At 39.1% G+C, this 18567-nt stretch overlaps 3 protein-coding genes across 5 annotated transcripts; all 3 read left to right on the forward strand.

Moving 5' to 3' along the window:
- The first annotated feature begins 43 nt into the window (after positions 1-43).
- LOC111272115 (pentatricopeptide repeat-containing protein 1, mitochondrial) lies at positions 44-7654 on the forward strand. The gene is made up of 9 exons (XM_022853353.2): positions 44-620; positions 741-863; positions 3279-3401; positions 3989-4081; positions 4342-4565; positions 5078-5270; positions 5388-5575; positions 6287-6450; positions 6872-7654. Exons 1-9 carry the CDS (start codon positions 468-470, stop codon positions 7261-7263), a joined length of 1653 nt encoding a protein of 550 aa, XP_022709088.1. The 5' UTR covers positions 44-467; the 3' UTR covers positions 7264-7654.
- LOC111272118 (cytosolic iron-sulfur assembly component 3) lies at positions 1013-2864 on the forward strand. Its single transcript, XM_022853363.2, has one exon. The coding sequence runs from the start codon at positions 1362-1364 to the stop codon at positions 2760-2762; it is 1401 nt and encodes a 466-aa protein (XP_022709098.1). The 5' UTR covers positions 1013-1361; the 3' UTR covers positions 2763-2864.
- Positions 7655-8024: 370 nt separating the features above from the next.
- Positions 8025-18268, forward strand: LOC111272112 (uncharacterized). Of its 3 annotated transcripts, none has more exons than XM_022853342.2 (12): positions 8025-9053; positions 9706-10062; positions 10282-10476; positions 10899-10972; positions 11416-11626; positions 11814-12110; positions 12375-12570; positions 12920-13066; positions 13410-13594; positions 13860-14085; positions 14744-14965; positions 16641-18268. In XM_022853342.2, exons 2-12 carry the CDS (start codon positions 9755-9757, stop codon positions 17790-17792), a joined length of 3213 nt encoding a protein of 1070 aa, XP_022709077.1. In that variant the 5' UTR covers positions 8025-9053; positions 9706-9754; the 3' UTR covers positions 17793-18268. The 3 variants fall into 3 exon arrangements, with proteins under 3 accessions (XP_022709077.1, XP_022709078.1, XP_022709079.1); XM_022853343.2 differs by having other exon boundaries at positions 8026-8596; XM_022853344.2 differs by having other exon boundaries at positions 8026-8492.
- Positions 18269-18567: the final 299 nt, after the last annotated feature.

The raw sequence follows: 18567 nt of genomic DNA on the forward strand, positions 1-18567 counted from the left end.
TCTAGACGATCCAAATTTACCTCTGCCTTTACGCGCAATAACCGAACGTCTATGTGTTGCTCTTAGACTATGGCAGACATTTTTCGAAGAACTTCCGAATAACCTCGTATTTTATCTGTGGAGTAGGGTTATCGCAATTGTTTTTTTGATAGGGCTTGAGTATCCTAGTGTCTTCACCAACGAAACGTCAAGAAATGCTCCCGACATCTAACATGCGCTGTTTACATCTGTGTTCGTCAGCAAACCGACTAGTACTATCCAACAGTTCGTGTACGGTTTTGTTGGTATAGACAAGCATCGAATACATCAGGCTATACCGATATTTGTGTCGATAGAACTCAGTCAAGTGGTCTGGAGTAACTGCGTTGATGGATTTTTAGATACCCAAAGAAATAATTCATCTCCTTCAACGGTCGTTCAGCCACCATTAAGGAATTATTATTTCCTGTTATTGCTACAACGACATAATGGTTACATGCTATCAGCTGTTTAGTGGACCTTCGTCCGCGAGGAGGTTTTGCTCCGGTCTCATCTTAAAACCCTTTAAACTCAGGAAAAATATCGATAAATGGCAGAACATACATAAAAGAAAACTACTTGAGCTTCTCAAAGAAAAAAAGGTCCGATAATACACTATCATGCGCAACCAAAATCCGTTTGTTTACAAATAAATGATATCAATATATTTCTTTAGTTTCAATTTAAATCGAGTCTGACATATTTGCTTGCGGATCTTCAAGGTATCGGAAGCTGCCACGTATTTCTACGAAGAAGTAAAAGTTCCTGACAGAAGTATCTACAGTATTTTGTTAGCATCCATTGGCAGAACTGGGCACACCGCTCTCGCATTCAAAATTTTCAGGGTAAGCTTACTGTAACCGATCGAATTATGCTAAACATTAATCGTCATAGCTGGATATATTTGATTCAACTTACTGCAAACATTTTCAAACAGATGGAAAAAAGAACGAATTCGCAGCACGTTTGTTCGCGTGCAGGTAAAGATCACAGCATCATCTAAACAAAAACAGAGCGCAACACGATGAGTAAATATTGCATATTTCTCTGATATGAAGCTCTCGTGAAACCGTCGATCAGTAGAATATTCAGTAGTCGATCAGTAGAAGACTTAGCTGTCGAAATACTATATATATTCAGTTATAACTATTGGTTATTAATTATATTATATGCGTATGTAAATGTGAACGTTCCAAATTAGATAATAATGAAAAAGGGCCCTTCTGCACTTCCTACGCTGGCTTTGTGTAATGCCATGTGGTTCAGTTGTCCAGAGGAAGATCTACCGCACTCAATGCATGTATAACAACTAAGGACTCGTGTGCACTTTCGCTTTGGACGCGATGGCGTCAGGTGGTTTCAGCTCCGTTTTGCAAATTTCCGACCTTAATGACTTTATCACGCCATCACAGGAATGTATAAAGCCGGCCGAGGTAGAGAAGCCCAAAAGGCCTCTCGGCTCGATACGTATAGGGGACACAGCAAGCGATGCCTTGATAAAGCCTGAAGAGAACACCAAACTGCAAAAAGTCGGCATAACCCTTAACGATTGTCTGGCATGCAGCGGGTGCATTACGTCAGCGGAAAGCGTCCTCATCACTCAGCAAAGCATTGACGAACTTTTAAGAGTTTTATCGCAACCCGATGGCCGTCAGGTTGTCGTATCTGTTGCTCCTCAGGCGCGTGCGTCTTTTGCAGCTAAATATGACGTGTCATATCAAAGCGCTGGGCTAAAGTTAAAGACGTTTTTCAAGAAGCTAGGTGCCAGAGAGGTTATAGAAACATCATTCGCAAGGAACTTCACACTTCTCGAGACAAAGAAGGAATTTGTACAGCGTTACAAGGAGCGAAAAGGTATGCCGATCTTGAGCTCAGCATGCCCAGGCTTCGTATGTTATATCGAAAAAACTCACGGGGACACAATATTACCGCATATGAGCCACGTTCGATCACCGCAACAGATAATGGGTCGCTATGTGAAAACATTGCTGGCCAAAAAAATGGGACTTGAGCCATCAAAAGTTTATCACGTAACGATGATGCCTTGTTTCGACAAAAAGCTTGAAGCTTCAAGAGACGATTTTTTCAACGAAGTTACGCAGAGTAGGGATGTGGACTGTGTTGTCACTCCAGTCGAAATCGAAGAGCTTTTGGGTAAGCAAGGTGTTGCATTTACGGAGCTCAATGAGTTCAGTGAACGATCTGCACTTGAAGGACCATTCTCGCTCGAAAGCTGCTACCAGCACGAAGGCAGCGGATCAGGAGGATTCTGCGATTATGTCTTTACGTCTGCCGTTAAGGAGCTCTTTGCAGAAGAAAGGACATGCGAACTTAAAGCATTGAAAAACAAAGACCTTCTTGAAGTATTATTTAAGCGTGGTGAAGAGGTAATGTTACGCTTTGCCATCTGCAATGGTTTTCGCAATATTCAGAACATTGTACAAAGAATCAAACGTGGCACCTGCCAATATCACTTTATAGAGGTAATGGCTTGTCCTTCAGGTTGCCTCAATGGAGGAGCTCAACTGCGACCATTTGAGCAAAAGGGCAACGGTAAAGAGCTTCTCGAAAAGATTCACGAGATTTTCCGCAAAAGTCAGACTGAAAATGCCTGCATACCAGAGTCGGACGTAGATGTTAATTTCTTGTACGAAGAATGGATAGGTGATGACGCTAAGGACTTGTTATATACTAAATACAAAGCCATCCAGAAAGAAACGAGTGGGCTTATAGCGAAGTGGTAAAATGGCGATCATTTTTACTGCGAAAGTCACATGCGCCATATGGACAATGTGAAAGTTGACCATTGTAACATATATACTAATAAACTAAAAGAAAACAGTTAATGGTTTTCATTAATTGAATTTCCTGTTATTTTGGCTAGTTAGACGTATTTTGATGTTCTTTATATTCTTAGGCATAACACCCATTACAAGCATCACAAAGTCATAATACATTAAACGTTTATAGCCTGTTTGCTTAATCAAGAAGTGTAAGAACAAAAATGTAATTTACCTTAAGCGTTTGCTATTGTAGATATGTATGACCGCTTTTTAAGATAAAGGGGCTGAGACTTGCTGCAAGTAATGATAAAAAGCTAGCGTTGATAACTTGTTGTCTTATATATATATCTTTCAAATATTCAACAAGCATTGGAGCTCATTACGTTTACAAGAAATACCAATAGTTTATGGTGTCATCTATAGTATTTGAGGGTATTGCCGCACAGATTGTCGCAACCAAAAAAATTCAACTTACAGGATCTGCGCGCACGAGACATTCGGCCAAATTCTGCAATTCTTACAAGCCTTTTTAATGCCTGTGCAAACAACGACGAAAATCGGTCGTTTGCTCTCTTAAAGGCCCGTAATCTTTATGAGCAGGTTAGTTATCATTAGTATTTCGACCAGCCTAGCGTTAAAAGGTAGCGCAAGTATTGAATGAAGTCAGCTAATATCCATAGGGTCCTGTTATTTATATAATTATACCAAAATAGCTTCCATAACAAATTTTAATGTGATTAGAATTAAGGCAATGTTTGGATTTTATTATTGATTTCCAAACTAGAGAATGAAACTAAGTTGGTAAATAACAAGTACTGTGCTTGATTACGAAAGATGTCTTAGATATTTCGCCTATTGACAAGTACCCCGGCTCTTCTAACAGAGTTCAGAGCATTTGCAAATTTTTAACAATGCCTTCAAAAACAACAAAACGTACACTATTCAGTTACATATAACCGGGGGTACAGCTCTATAGAATCTTGGACAGTTAATAATGTACGCGTTTCTTTTAGCTTATCGTACATTGAGAAGTTTATAATGTTTAACTCCGTTTCCTAGTGTGCATTTTGTATAGATTACTTCGGCTGACTTTTATTAATAGTCCCTTTTATATTCACACCTTCTACAATATACATAATACATTCGTATCTGAGCAAGTGTGGATCTACTTGGCAAATTACTTACAGATACAAATACAGGGTTGGCGTCCCGCGGCAGTAACTTATCACTCGATGATGAAGGCGTTCGCTATACAAGGCGATTGTGACGCCTGTTTTCGGGTTGGTTTTCTGATACACACTACATATATATGTATATATAAGTAACATTATACAAAACTGTTGATGTTACTCATTGTAGCAGATAATTATTATATTTCATCTTTGAACTCATTGAATCAGTCTTTAATAGCATTAAATAACAGAGTGAACCCTAAAATTGAAATATTATTTTTATATAGACCTATTTTTAATTATATTTTTGTCTTTTTGAAAATGTCTGATGCCTGCTTCTTGTTGTTTATATCTCTGCGGTAATCTAGCTCATGGATGAAATGGTTGCCCGGGGGCACGCCATAACGATCGACACTTACAATCACCTGTTAATGGGCTGTATAGCCAACAAGGAGATAGGGTTTGTGCTGGCAGTTCGAGTGCTTCGTCACATGCTGTGGAGGCGGATTCGGCCAAACGCAACAACCTTCAATCATTTGCTAACAGCTGCTCAGCAGTGCGGCTGTGGCGACGACATCAGCTTGTTAAATAAGTATGTTTTCAAGATTTTGAGGTAATCAAAGATCATTTTCTTAACCAAAAAGAACGTTATAAGACACGACGTTTTTCAACGTTCAAAGACATTTATATATACATGTATAAACACATTTCGGAGGAATGGAGGGAGGGAGGTAGAGAGCGAGTAGGGTGAGAGGAAGAGATTATTGAGTCTCGGCCCTCTTATAATATCAGCAAGGAATTCTAGGAGGCCGTGAGCGCAAATTATCTTTACATTCTTGTTTCTCAATTTTGCCCTCTTGTAAACTGTAGCAAAGTATTATATCACATCATTCCTTTATTTCGAATAGATATTTGTGGGCAAGTTGTTTCGGGACTTTAATACTTAAATGGCCATAACTTATAATCTGGTACAAAAAAAGGACAGATATTAAACAACTTTCATAAGACGCATCTAGGAAATTCCATTTTAAACAAATTGTCATTTAGCAATTTTTTTTTGTTTAAAAAAATGTTGTCCTTTTTTTTTGGTTCCTGTCTTGCAAGGCTGCTCAATGATGCCCGGCAGAGTCAACTTAAAGATCCGATGGTAACGCTGATTACATCTGGAGAAAGTCTTCTAGACGTCAGACTGAAGGATCAGCTAGTGGCGGTTGCCACTGTGCCAAAAACGTCTGAAGAACGCCTACTCTTAGTTGGTGGCCCCAAAGGCATTCTCTCCAGTATGAGTTACTTTCGCGTACGTGTTTTTTTCTTTACAGTTATTTTTTTTTTTTATAAATTTGCCCATGGTGTTCTTGCACGTCGTAGGCTAGTCGTCGTTCTCAGTAGCCATATCTTTTCCCTTTGATTACAGGTCGAACCCTCAGCGGTCACGTATAGTCACCTATTGAAAGCTTATACGAATGAAGAGGAACTAATGCAGTTCGTCAGGTCGTTGGATAGAACGGTACTAGACGTGGGCTTTTGGAATCAGCTTTTGAAAAAATGCATAGTTTCGAAGCTTTCATGCGTTGATGAGGTGATAAAAATGATGAACGAAAGGTAAATGTAGTTCGATATGACAGAAACGCATAGTCATAGTAAACGGCACTCATGTCTGAGCTGGCTCATTTTTTGGGATAGCATATAGTTAATGACATAATTTATGAATTTAAAAACCTTAGTTAGCCTAATTAGCCTTTATTAGTTAACATTGTAGGCCCTATTTGCTAGACGAATTCGTACTTCGTATATATAAAGCATTTTACATTTTTTTTTTCGTCTGTCAGAATAATCTGTTCTATTTTTGAGCTGGCTGAATTTTGTTAAATTAGCTTTTAAAGCAAGTACCGTTATAAGCGGTTGACTTCTGTCTTGGCTTCAGCCAACTACATATGGTGTAAAAGGTCAGGACCATTGAGATTGGACGAAACTGCTGGTTAGCCTAAACCAACTCAAATTATACAGTAATTCATGTATGCAGAGACAGATACTGAACATGGGTAGTGCGCTGGAGAGTTACCGTTTCTCATATAGATTTTTCTTCCCTAGTCATTCTCAGACCCCATGCTAATTGTCGGTAGTAGTCGCTTCGGGCGCGAGGCAATATCCACTTGATGAATTTAACTGAAATTTGCAGTGAACACAAAGTGAAAATATGTTTAAATAAATATGTGAATAAATGTCATTCATTGCAGAATTATCGTTAAGCGTAATACATCAAAAAATGTCTTGTAATGGCTAAAATATGGTTGTCGCTTTGTGCGATTTCAGCAACATGAAGAAGGATATCATTACGTATGGCATTTTAGCGATGAGGGCCCAGACTGACGAAGAGATCAAGGCGTTCATCAAAGATATAGAAAAAAAGCAATACGCCATTAATGAAGTGATCATGTCGACGCTGGTGACTAATGTCGCTAGGCAACACAAAGCAAGTTAGTTGAGCAATCCATATACAAATTCCTGACAAATATTAACCGGTTTTATCTGTCATTGTACAAGTCTCATTGTATTTTAACGTGGAACTGCAGGGACCTGGGTATGATTCATGTATGAAACGACTAACTCTTTGATTTGTAAGCGGATTCCTACAGTACGTTGTTAGGACAAGAGCATTTGATTGGGCTGTATTTTCAACCCCAACTACATATTTCATTTCGATAAATAAGCCGAACGTGTCACAAGCATTCTTTGACGGAAACGTATTTTTGGAGAGCAGAACGAAAAGATACATAATAATGTACCACCATAATAATGCACACCTGTATTGTTGCCTTCAGTTGTATTGTTCTTACGACAATTCTCGGTATAAGTCGGCCGTTTCGTGTATCTAAAGCTACCCATTCGTTGTTATAGGTACCCTTGCCTACCTGCTCAGCTACTGTGAACTGCGCGATATTCACTTAAACCAAAAAGCTCTACGGAATATAGCCATCGCTATGGACCGTGCTCACTATCCTTCACAGGCCTATACAATAAACAAGTTTCTCAAGCAGGTAAAAACTACGCCATCGAACGAGCTAACTCGAAGTCGGCTGAAGCAGTTTGAGCCGCTTGTCTGGAAAAAGGATCGCTTGCGATTCGACCCTGACTCTTCAGAGGCCGAACAGGTAGCGCGTGAAAAGGGTACCACACTCACGGAGAAAGAGCTTGAAGCACTCCACAAAGATGAATTTATCGAAGCGCGAAAAGATGATAAACTTAGTTTAATGGATTCGAAGAAAAACGGAATTTGCGGCGTCAAGTAGAAAAGGTTTTTAGGAAAGAATTTGACGAATATAACAAAACAGAGCATAAAAAAGAGGCGATAGCAGTAAACAGCTAGGAAGGTGGCGTAGAGGCCAGTCACATGATGAAGTAACATACATTATGTAAACCACAGAGAAAATAAATGTAAATATTTTAAACCACGTGTCATCTCATCTTACGAAATTCGTATACTTGCAACTTAAACGTATTAAAGTTGAACTTGTTTAATTTAGTCAAGAATTCACTGGTTTGAGCAAAATTTTGTATGTTGACTGGTTCTATGCAAACGTCTTAGATTGCGAACATATGATGCTGCATTGTTCAATCCTAATAGATTTTAGTTCAATTTATTCTGTTCAGTCAATCTATAAATTGATTTTAACTTTATAATCTCGTGTTCTCTATTCTTATTATAATAATGTTTACGAATCGGTGGGAATAGTACTTATTCTTTTGTGCATCAAAATACCTAAAGATTGTATTTGTTTAATAAGAACATTCCGATTTTTTGTATAAGTCAGTTTCGTTGTATAAGTCCCTTGATACTTCGTTCAGATCTCTAGACATGGGCATGTGAGTCTGCGCATCGAAATCACCGCTTGTCAAAATTGTAATCCCAGAAGCATTGCCAGATTTATTCTACAAAAACACGACCATAGATACTTCTGTTATATTGTATTTTCCTGTAGGACTTTCCCTCCATTCTTCACGGCCATTGATAAAAGCGAAAAGTGCTTTTTTATTTAATTATGCATGTTGTACCTTTCAACGTCAAGCGGAAAGTAGAACTATATAACACGTTTTCTTTAAATACAAAAATGATGAAATTTGTCACGCATTGGTGTTGCCGAAGAATACAATATTTGAGATTCAATAGCCCGCCCCCGTTCCATTACGCGCGACACTCGGCGATTAGTCGGCTAATGCATTCATCCGACCGCAGCAGGGTAGCATACAGTCGCAGCTGAGTGTAAGATTTTGTATCAATCTTGTAACGGTGGCGAGATGAGCGCTGTTAAATATTGAGCCTAACGGGAAAACCACTCGTAGGGAAGAGCTTATAACGACGACGAATAAATGGCTCATTTGCTACGAGAGATTTTAGTGGGCGTCCATCATCTGCGAAGAGGTACGCTTCTATCCGGCAGATGAGCAGTGCTTGGTTAAGAAGCTGTAACTTCATTCAGTGTCGTCTCTCCTCTTTATCCGCTGCCACCCTTTTCACGCGGTGAGTTGAATGAATTTCGCTCGTTTAACGTTTGAAATGAGAAGGACGAATTCGCCTGTGAGAAGATGCAGACATTCGCGCTCGTCTCTCGTCCGCGGAAAATGGTAAATTCGTCTAGAGCTACCGTTGTCACGGAAACCGGGGTCGCGGAATGGGGGTTTGTAGAATGCTGGCAATAAGATCGGACAGTACTCATTTGCATGTCTGTTGATTATGACCAGAGACAGATATCAAGCATTGAAGAACGATCCTAAAAATCTTTCGCATCCAAACTCAGATGAACAAAAACTCTGGGAACTATACTTGCACTTATTTTGTAACTGGGATTTTTTTTAAACAGAAATTGTTAGATATGCAACACCACTTTATGAAGTATGACAAACACAAGTCAGTAGTAAAGTCTGGTTGTGTGTTTTTAAGTTCCTGTCTATTGTGCGTTGTGCAGCTAAGTGACAGTAAAGAACCAGATTGAGATTTTCAGTTGGTCTGACAGCTGTGTGTGCAATGGGTTCACTTTCAGCAAATAGAACTTGCGTACAGTTGTCTCTGGTAATGATTAAGGTTAGTATTCAAAACGATGAGCATGAAAATGAATGTTTTGCATCGGAAAAATCGGAGCATGTGCAAAAGGCATGAATATGTAGATAATAAAGGTGGCATATCATGCAAACATACTAATAAACTAATAATAATATATAATATAATAATCATAATATTTATCATAATCAACATGCAATAAATTTCAAATACAAGTTATTATGCATTATTTATAGCACACAAATTGATCGAATAGGTGAAATCAAGAAAAATATTTTACAGGCAGTACGTTGAAAGAGTCACAATTGAATGTATTCTATGCAGTCATAAATGAGATGCATCTAGATTTGAGGAAAAATCAAAGCAAATAATTGATGCGCTATCATTTTAACTGTTGAACAGATAAGCGTCCTTTTATTTCTTGTGATATAATTCGGTAGTTTGGAGAATAAAAAACGAATAAATTAATATTGTAAGGCTTCTGAGCTATTTTTCATCATATCTCAACATCATTTGTTTAGTTATACTCTATATGAGGAAAGTAACCAAGATAGCCAACAGAAAATTAAATGACTAATTACCTATTGCAACTAGCTGCCAAAGAACTAGGAAGGGAGTGCCACTGTAGCTCATTGATTCGATAGTCAACAATTAATATTATTGATCTGTATTGTAGGAACTAAATTTACTTCGACAGCTCGTACTATCATTTCCTTAGATCAGTTATGGCAATGTTTTACCGTGCCATCAGATGGGAGGGAGGTCCAGGTGGTTCACGGACCAGCGAATGGTGGTGCGATGCGTTTGGACCTTACGAAGTTTTGCTGGACTCTTCAGCAACTGCAGGGAATTTCAGTATAGCAGGCCCCTCACATGGACAGCCCTTAACTCACAGGGGTGTTGGACCTTTTTTGATGCGACCCCGAGAAAAGCTCAAGGACGGATTCAAGCTTGTTTGCTCCCAGTCTCGCCGAAAAGCTGATCCGTGCAAAGCTACGGCGTCTCTTGACAGCAACGGTGTCTTCCTCTTAAGGTAGAACACATGGACGAAGCACATACATGTAATATTGTAAGCGTTTGCAGAATTAATATTTTATTACTAGTGGGAATTCCTGAATCAGAATCTCTTAGCTGGATTTGAGAATGGGCGAACTATTGCTAATAGCTAAATTCAAAGTGTATAGCTAAATCTTCCTTGAATTCTAATAAGTAGTCCGGTACATGTCAGTGAACTTCTTAACATGCTTTGTAGGCGACACTTCCACAATCACGGTCCTGAATTACATTTACCCCAGCCGGCATCACCGCACGTACATCTTCCACCTCCACCAAGTTTTGAAGAGGCTGCAGCGACGCTTGCCCCACCGCTTGGCCCAATGAAAAAAGTCCTTGAGGAGTACGATACTACAATGATGATTTTTGATGAGAGCAAACAGGAGATGGTTGAGTATGTTGTTCTATTTTTGCCAGGGATTATATTGCATTTTTGCTATGAGATGGTTTAATAAAATATAAAAAAAATAGTGGATAGGTACTATCTGTTTATTCTTCACAGGGATTTAATCAACCAGTTGTCCTTAATTCCGTTGCCAACGGCACAAATTCAAGAAGATTTGGTTCCACGTGCATACAGACAGATTGAAACGTCCCCTGACACGACGCAGACTGGATGTCATTCGTAATAAGATCTTAAAAGTAGATGGACGATGTATAGTAAATTGCAATAATGTTGTAACATAGTGAAATTTTTTGCACAGAGTGTTCAAGAATATTATGATATGACGCTATTTTATGTAACACAGCGCAAAATATAAAATACCGTGTTTAATAAGAATGTATGCATTGTGACAAATTACCACAAAATTACAGAACGCCTATCACTATGGAAAATTACATGGACATTGTTAAAAGAGTCAAGATGGAGGAAGTAGGCAGCAAAAGAGGTGAGAAAAAGTTGGGCAACACCTTGTTTTAGCGTGAATTTCAAGAAGATACAGTATATCGATACGTTTCTCTTTTTAAATGATGTGCTCTCGTCTATTAATGAAGAAGAACGCAAACATTATTAAGGACGAGGATGTTACCGATTTTGAAACTATTATATAAAAGCTACTTAATACTTGAGTCCATTTACTTAGAGCATTTTTGTATTCAATTTCCAGCTCATTTCCTCTCTCTCTCTCTCTCTCTCTCTCTGTTCACTCTTTTTCTTTTAGATACAGTGGTTTTTATCCTTTATTTGATCTGTTTTCTTTCACTTGAGTCACTTGTAGTATTGCATGTTAGAATGCTGTAACGTTTACTTTCACAAAGGTACCTTCGTAGTCCACGATATGTGGCCTGCAATTTTGACATTCATCCCCGACTTAATTTTTGCCACTTGCAGTATTCCGATGCCCAGTTCCATCCTGCCATCATCATTTCGGGTTTCGACCGAACCTTTATGCGCACATGAGGTTGCATATGCGTGGACGACGTATGGCGTCGATTCAGGCACCGGAGAAGCTTTGCCCACTCTGTCGTGTTGATATGGTCACGCACGAGGCTTTGGTTCGTCACATCGTTGACGACCATGACACCCGGCTGGAATGCACAGAGTGTGTTGACAATGCATCTATCAAAATTTATAGGCAAAAAAACAAAGGAATGGTCGTCACTAGATCTCTGTTGTGCAAACCTAGGTATTTTTAGGTAGCCGTACAGTGTGTGTAACGTGAAGAAACTACATGTTAGGGACACAATTACCGCATTACTACTACAATTACTACTTTAAATGGTTTTCAGACACGAGTTCGAAACGTACGATGCGTTCAAAAAATGGAAGATTCGTACCGAACAGGAAGACACGTCTACTTTTACTATGCACATGGGGATGACACACAGCAAATCAAATGCAGTATTCAGCTGTTGCCGAACAGGTCGAAAGCTAACTCAGGACGAATACAGTATGCATACCTCGTACAGAAAACGACTCGGAGTGGAATGCCCAGCGGCCATGGTCGTTAGAGAGGTTGACGGCCGAGTTACTGTTACTTACTGGAGGAGTCATATCGGCCATACACCTAATATTCTCGATGTCAGGTATGCCAGCCTGACTTAAACAGCTACCTCAGCTTGTAACAAAATAGAGTCATCTCATTCATATCAATAATGACAGAAGAACCTTTATTCCAACAAAATATGCTATGCTTTTAACAGACCGTATCTGCAAATATTAAACATTTTCATACAACAGATGTTATTATTTCACGCATAGTTAGTAGCATCCATACTATGTGTCTAGAGCATGAAAGTCTAAATTTATATTTCAGTAACAGGCGTTAAATAATACCTTGCTGTTTGTAGATTAACTACCGAGCACAAAGCGTGGATTAAAGATTTAGTGGAGAAAGGCTATCGTAAGCGGGCCATTGCTGCCGAAGCAGCAAGAAATTACTTTGGTCAGGAACTGAGTCGTAGTGTTATTATGGACCCAGAAACGCTAAAACGTATATTGGTTGTTCTCAATCTCAGCGATAGCAAAGGAACGATTGATGTTCCGGTAAGGACTTAAACATCTGCAAGCAAATTATATTTTTACTTCTATAGACAACTTAATCCACGTAAAGTATCTGTAACCTCAGCTACTGTTTTGAAAACTTGATTCTGTCCATGAACGGATCAATTTTGTTTGAATAAAATTTGGACAAATAGTTTGACAAAATAGATCATTTCACAAACATTTCATTGCGACAAAATAAGCATCTAGTATACTAGATGCAATTTCATATCAAAAAATAAGTATCTTATCCTGCAATCCAACTGTATTGATATAGAAAAAAACAGACATGCTCTGTTCTATGGTCATAATTATGGTATATCTTTCAAATTGATTCTTCGATGGGCAACAGATTAAGCACGACCCAAACAATGTCGACCAGATTCGGCTCTTCCTCGTGCAGATGATTCGAGACGGTTTGGAACGCCTGGGGTCTCTTGAGACTGAGCTGCAACATTTACCGAAAGAACATGGTGTTGATGACCACAAAACTGTCCCTGTAAGTATCACAAAAAGCCCTACTCTCTAATCGCTGTTTTGTATAATTGTGATGTTTGCAAAAAAACGTTTTTCGTAAAATACTTCTATTATGATTTCGTCATAAAACGATAGATTGTTTTCTACTCGACACGAACGGTAAAATTCTGTTTCTCGTCAAAGTAATTATTACGGATCACGTTGACACCGGCCATCTACTCTTAACAAAAATCTAGTTGTGTTATTTATTAAAGCAGTTTTTTAAATAAGTAAAAGTGTCATTTAAATAAGTAAAAGTCATCATTAAAGTGATCTCGTTGTTAATAATTCGGGTGTCACTGCTGTATATGTGCGTGCGCGTGAAGATGGACAATATGCGAATGTTGCGGCACGACCCTACCGGGCATATCCACATGAATCGTTTGTCGAATGAAGTTGATCGAAAGACAGTGGAAAACAAATACCAGTATACCACCGTTGTTTATCCACGAAAATCACCACATGAAACATGTGAGCAACTGTGTCAAGAATGTGGCGTCTGTGCACACAGGTAACCTTGATAAAGAGAACCATCGACGCAAATTCATGTAATGCCCCTATCTATTCTGAAATGTAAACATAAGTATCATTAATAGTCAAAGCTGAGAGACAGAGGGAAGTTATTCGTATTATTTATACTATTAGTATTATTATTATGCTAGTGCTTTATGAGTTTTTAAAATGTCAATATTGCAGTTCACAAATTTTTGTGTGAAGCCTTTTTGATTCATTTTGGTAGCGAATCTCTTGTTTTGCCTTTGCTTGTTTTTGGTCAGGTATGGCTGTACGTGCATCAAATTTATGTACGATGATAAAATGTGCAAACATATTCATACAGTGGCTATTCGTGAGGGGTGCCCAGGCCCAGACTGGGTCGACCCTTTTCTTTCCGAAAATACGATTGGCTTGCAGGAGGCTTTGCGCCGACTTCATCGTTTGAACCATCGGGAACGCTTGAAAAATGTTTTGCCAATTGCGGAGGAGATTGTCTCACTATTAAAGGTACTATATAAGTAGCTGGTCAGGATGTTGAAAAGGCAGTACAGAAATATATCGTAATATTTGTTTAAATAATAAGAAACCCTTATAGCGGATCTCAACATGATCATCGACTTGGGCTTAAATATAATGAGTTTGGCATGTAATGCACGTCGTGTTTATGCGAAAAAAACTAACTTTAGATATCACACATGACTGTGTCTCGAAAAACCTCTTGCACCGTCAAGTGTTACCCAGACGTGTATTAGTAATCAGCCTGAGATAAACGGATTTTTTCAAATGCTAGATTCGGAACATTATTGACTATATCTCATATCTGAACTGGTAATATACATTACTATGTACGAATTAACTTAGACATGATTTTGTAGGCGACTAGCTTATTTAGCAAAAGAAGCCAGGATCCGTGGGTGTGAGCCGTGAGACATTCGAATACGTTACCATTTAAGTAGAGAAAGTTGCTTCTTATCTACCTCAGAATTGAATTTCTTTGGAGGATAACTGTTACATTACGGTGGCATCTGAAAGATTAAACATATATAGTCGAAACAGATATGGCCTATATGGCCTAGCTAGCTAAACCACTCCCTTTTGTTTGGTCTAAATGAATGCTTAGCGGCTAAAGTGGTGGACATTAAACCTGAAATAATTTTGTGTGAAGGTGGATCGTAAGGTAGACCTCAATCAGGTCGAGGAGCACCTTCGAGGAGCACTTGTCTTACTTCGCGCCGGAGCCCCTCTACAGACGACTAGGGACGATGATGCTATGAATGTTAAAATGTTGAAGGCGTTCAGAGCAAGACATATTGCTGATCGGACGTGGGGAAAGGATGATCCCGAATTTACTGTGCTGTTTAATGCGGGAAAGCCCATCAAGCCCAGGGTAAGTTTATGATTATGCTATGTTAACATATAGTGGCTATTTATAAATGAATATGTGGGATATTATCTGCCCTGATTAGAAGCTAGCATTTTATTGAAGCCCTGTGCTTATTCAATTAGTTGCTTAGTATGCTGCCTGTTCAACTCTTTTTATTCGATTATCGTTGATAACTGTTGAGCGTGAGCCAATCTATGACGAAATGATCACATTGTTGTTAATGAACCTGATATTTTTTAGTTCCTTAAACTCTAGTCAGCTGAAAAAAAAGTCACGCACTTTTCTCTTCCTCTAAAATTATTGAAGTGTCTTCCAGTACTGGCAAAATTTTGCTAGAACTACTGTAAATAAAATTAAACATACAGCACAAAAGTAGCATGGTGAAAATAAGCTAATCACGACGACATTAAATATTTATTTAATTTTTATTCAAATCAAAATATTCAAATGTATATTTCGCATCATTTCTTGCGTTAATAGTACGTTAAGTAAGATATCGCGAATACGTGCGGCAGTTTCCGCCATTCTGACAGACGGCATTGAAAAATCAGACAGAAACTGAAATTCACTGTTTTTCTGAGGTCCACGTACACACTTTCCCATTGCAAAATATGTACGTGAATGTGTTGTAGAAATAGATACACTGTTATAGATAGCTTAGTTTGGTATCGGCAAAATCTTGTTTGCACTAAATTTTACCGAAAAACCGTGTTAACTCAAAGCACTAATATTCTCTTATTTGCAACCGGAGATTGACGCTACTCATGACATTACGTGAAGTTAAATGTTGATCAGGTTAACTTGGCTCAAGCAAAAATCAAAGCAGTATTTTTATTTATTACTTTAATTTAAGACGCAGGGTAGATCCTCAGTGTGAGATGAACTTTCATCTATGGTTTATTAAATGGCAGACTTTTGGAACAATATGGGATAATACGACATATATTTTATAAATATATGCGTTGTCTCTATCGTTTTTCTTCCTAAAGAGATTCCCAGCTTTGTTGGGTTAGCATGCAATATTGTGCGAGATCTGTAATGTTCATCGAGGCTAAACGCACAGTTCAAGACGTATTTTATTTAATAAAAATTTGCCCATTCTTTGTGAAGTTATTATAATATTAAATACATAGGGAGACATACGCTTCCGCAGCCGACAAACATGTACATGTAAGATACTAGAGGACTGTAACTGACTGGCTGGAACATCGGTAATTTTAATTTGTTCTAAGAGGAACGCTGCAGTCTTTTAGGACTGCACTGCATTGTATTAGTATTGAGTTGCTGTGTTATATCGCGGCGTTCTAAGAGTAGCACTTTCTACAGTTAGTCATAACAATCACGCTTGCCCGTATATGTTGCATGTCTCAGCAGCAAGGTTATCTGAGCAGGCGTATTGTTATTATATAATTATAATATATTATAATACATATTAATATAGTGTGTTTAATTATGTGCGCTTATGGGTCTTTTGTCTCGCATTCAATCAATTCAGAATTAATTAGCCGTTCATTATCCGCCACCCGCTGATGAATAACAACTGGTTCAACAAATCGACCATATAGACATTTTCATTCCTAAAAACTCTACAATATCTAAACAGTAAAAACATTCTTTAAGGCGTTTACTTAGCTGAACATCTGTGCTTTGTATGTATTTCTGTGGTATTTCTCAACAGAAGGAGGAACTGCTCGACGAAGTCCAAGTAAAAAAAGAACCCATACTTCTACCGAGCCAAAAGGGAGCAACTCTCCCGCCCAGCATCCCACCTGTGGTTGTGGGTAGTTCTGAAGTGCGTTCCGGTAACCGACTGCGAGGGATTAAACGTTACTATCCAGATCTTGATCAGTTGGTTTTAGCTGGCAGCGCCCAGGGCGCCACCACAGCAAATCTGCCGCCGCGATTGCCAAAGCTGACAAACAACTCCGAGTTGCCAACAAAAGCGGCACGTGCGTCAAATCCAATGCGATTGCGACCCTCGACTCGAAGCTTAAAGGCAGCTTCCACTACGTCAAGATCTTCTACAGATACTTCATCTTCAGCAGCTCCATTGCCATCCATATCGACGCCAGTAGCAGCGACAGCAGAGGAAGGTCCTACGAAAGCAGAAGGAGTAGATTCGAATTCTAATTCGGAGAAGTCGCCACCCTCGAAGTCTATGGCACCACCACCAAACACCAAGGTTTTTAAGACAATTGTCCGGCCAATGAAGATACCTCTGGCTGACGGCACATTTCGGCTGGTATACGTTAAGTCGGATAGCAGTTCACCTGTTCGGATATGTGCGCCACCGAGGCTTTGTAGAACCACTGACGGAAGACCAGTTATCCGACCGCGGTTTATGACTTCAACGGAAGGCCCCAAGATCACAAAGATTTCTGCCATTAAGTCGGCGCCGCGTGTTGTCGTCTTCGCTAATGGCAAGCCTCTAAAACCTATTGTACCTGTGACCTCAGTCACCTCCGTGGGACCAGCCGGATTTCAGCAGATCGAATCAGCGACGGGACTAAAAAGACAAGCAGCTTCGGAAGAGGCTACCAATGCTTCTGAAGATAGTAATAACAGCATGAGCAAGCATAACTCTGTGGATAATTACAACGGCCAGTCAGACTCTGACCCGCCGCTAGAATTTTATGTCCCTGCTGGTTCTGACGAACTCATCGATGCATCAAAGCAACGCTCTGCTGAGCCAATAACTGGCGGCCCGCTAAGTACTGGATCTGAAAAGGCTGCGGATGTTGAAACCGCTGAGGATGATATGCAATTGAAAAGTCCTTTGCAGCTAGTGGCAGATATCGTCAAGCAAGAAATTGACGCAGAACCGTTCTAGCATTAATATTCCTTTGTAGATTAAATGTGTTACTTTGGAGAAACAATGTAATATAACGCAAAAGAGTGCGTATCGCTAGGATGCCACTTAAAGCATACATGAACCTCACTCTGGATAAATCACCATGTGCAAATTACCGTGTATACCATGTATATCTAGTGCCAGTCAGCAAAGATCGCCACTTCATTATCTATGCAAATGACAAGTTCAAAATAGGTTGTAACGCTGTTAGCTTAAAGAAACGTTGCTGAAAATTGCTTTAAGTATTGTGAAGTATTGAAATCGTAAAACATAATGCCAGGTGTGGACACCGAAATATTTAGGATCAGCTTTTTTCTCATCGTTGCTTAATTATTATGATGCCAAGACCGCGTTTTATTTCAAAAGGACATGTCGCCAGGACACCATGCATAATGAACGTATCATAGAGACAACGTATATCGGAAGTATGTAGGACATAAGCTCGTCACAAAGAACTGAACTGAAATCCATTGCTTTACGAATCTAAAAGATGGTGTGCGTCATGCTAGTCGAAGAAAGATCTCTCAACTGAAAAAAAGTAGGAAAAGAACGTCATCTCTACTGCATTATTTTTAGGTGATAAACATTTGTTACTTGAAAGTATTATTTAGGAAGGGTTGGAAAAAATGACTAAGTAATTATAACAATCAAATTACCTTATCAGTTGTTCCAGGAACTAGGCGAAAGTGGCCTGGTAATACTCCGAAATAATAAAGGTAATTAGCGTCTTTGAGATAGTCAATATCAAAAAACT

Source organism: Varroa jacobsoni, unplaced genomic scaffold (genome assembly GCF_002532875.2).
Source record: "Varroa jacobsoni isolate VJ856 unplaced genomic scaffold, vjacob_1.0 contig01620, whole genome shotgun sequence".
In the NCBI taxonomy this organism is placed as follows: domain Eukaryota; kingdom Metazoa; phylum Arthropoda; class Arachnida; order Mesostigmata; family Varroidae; genus Varroa; species Varroa jacobsoni.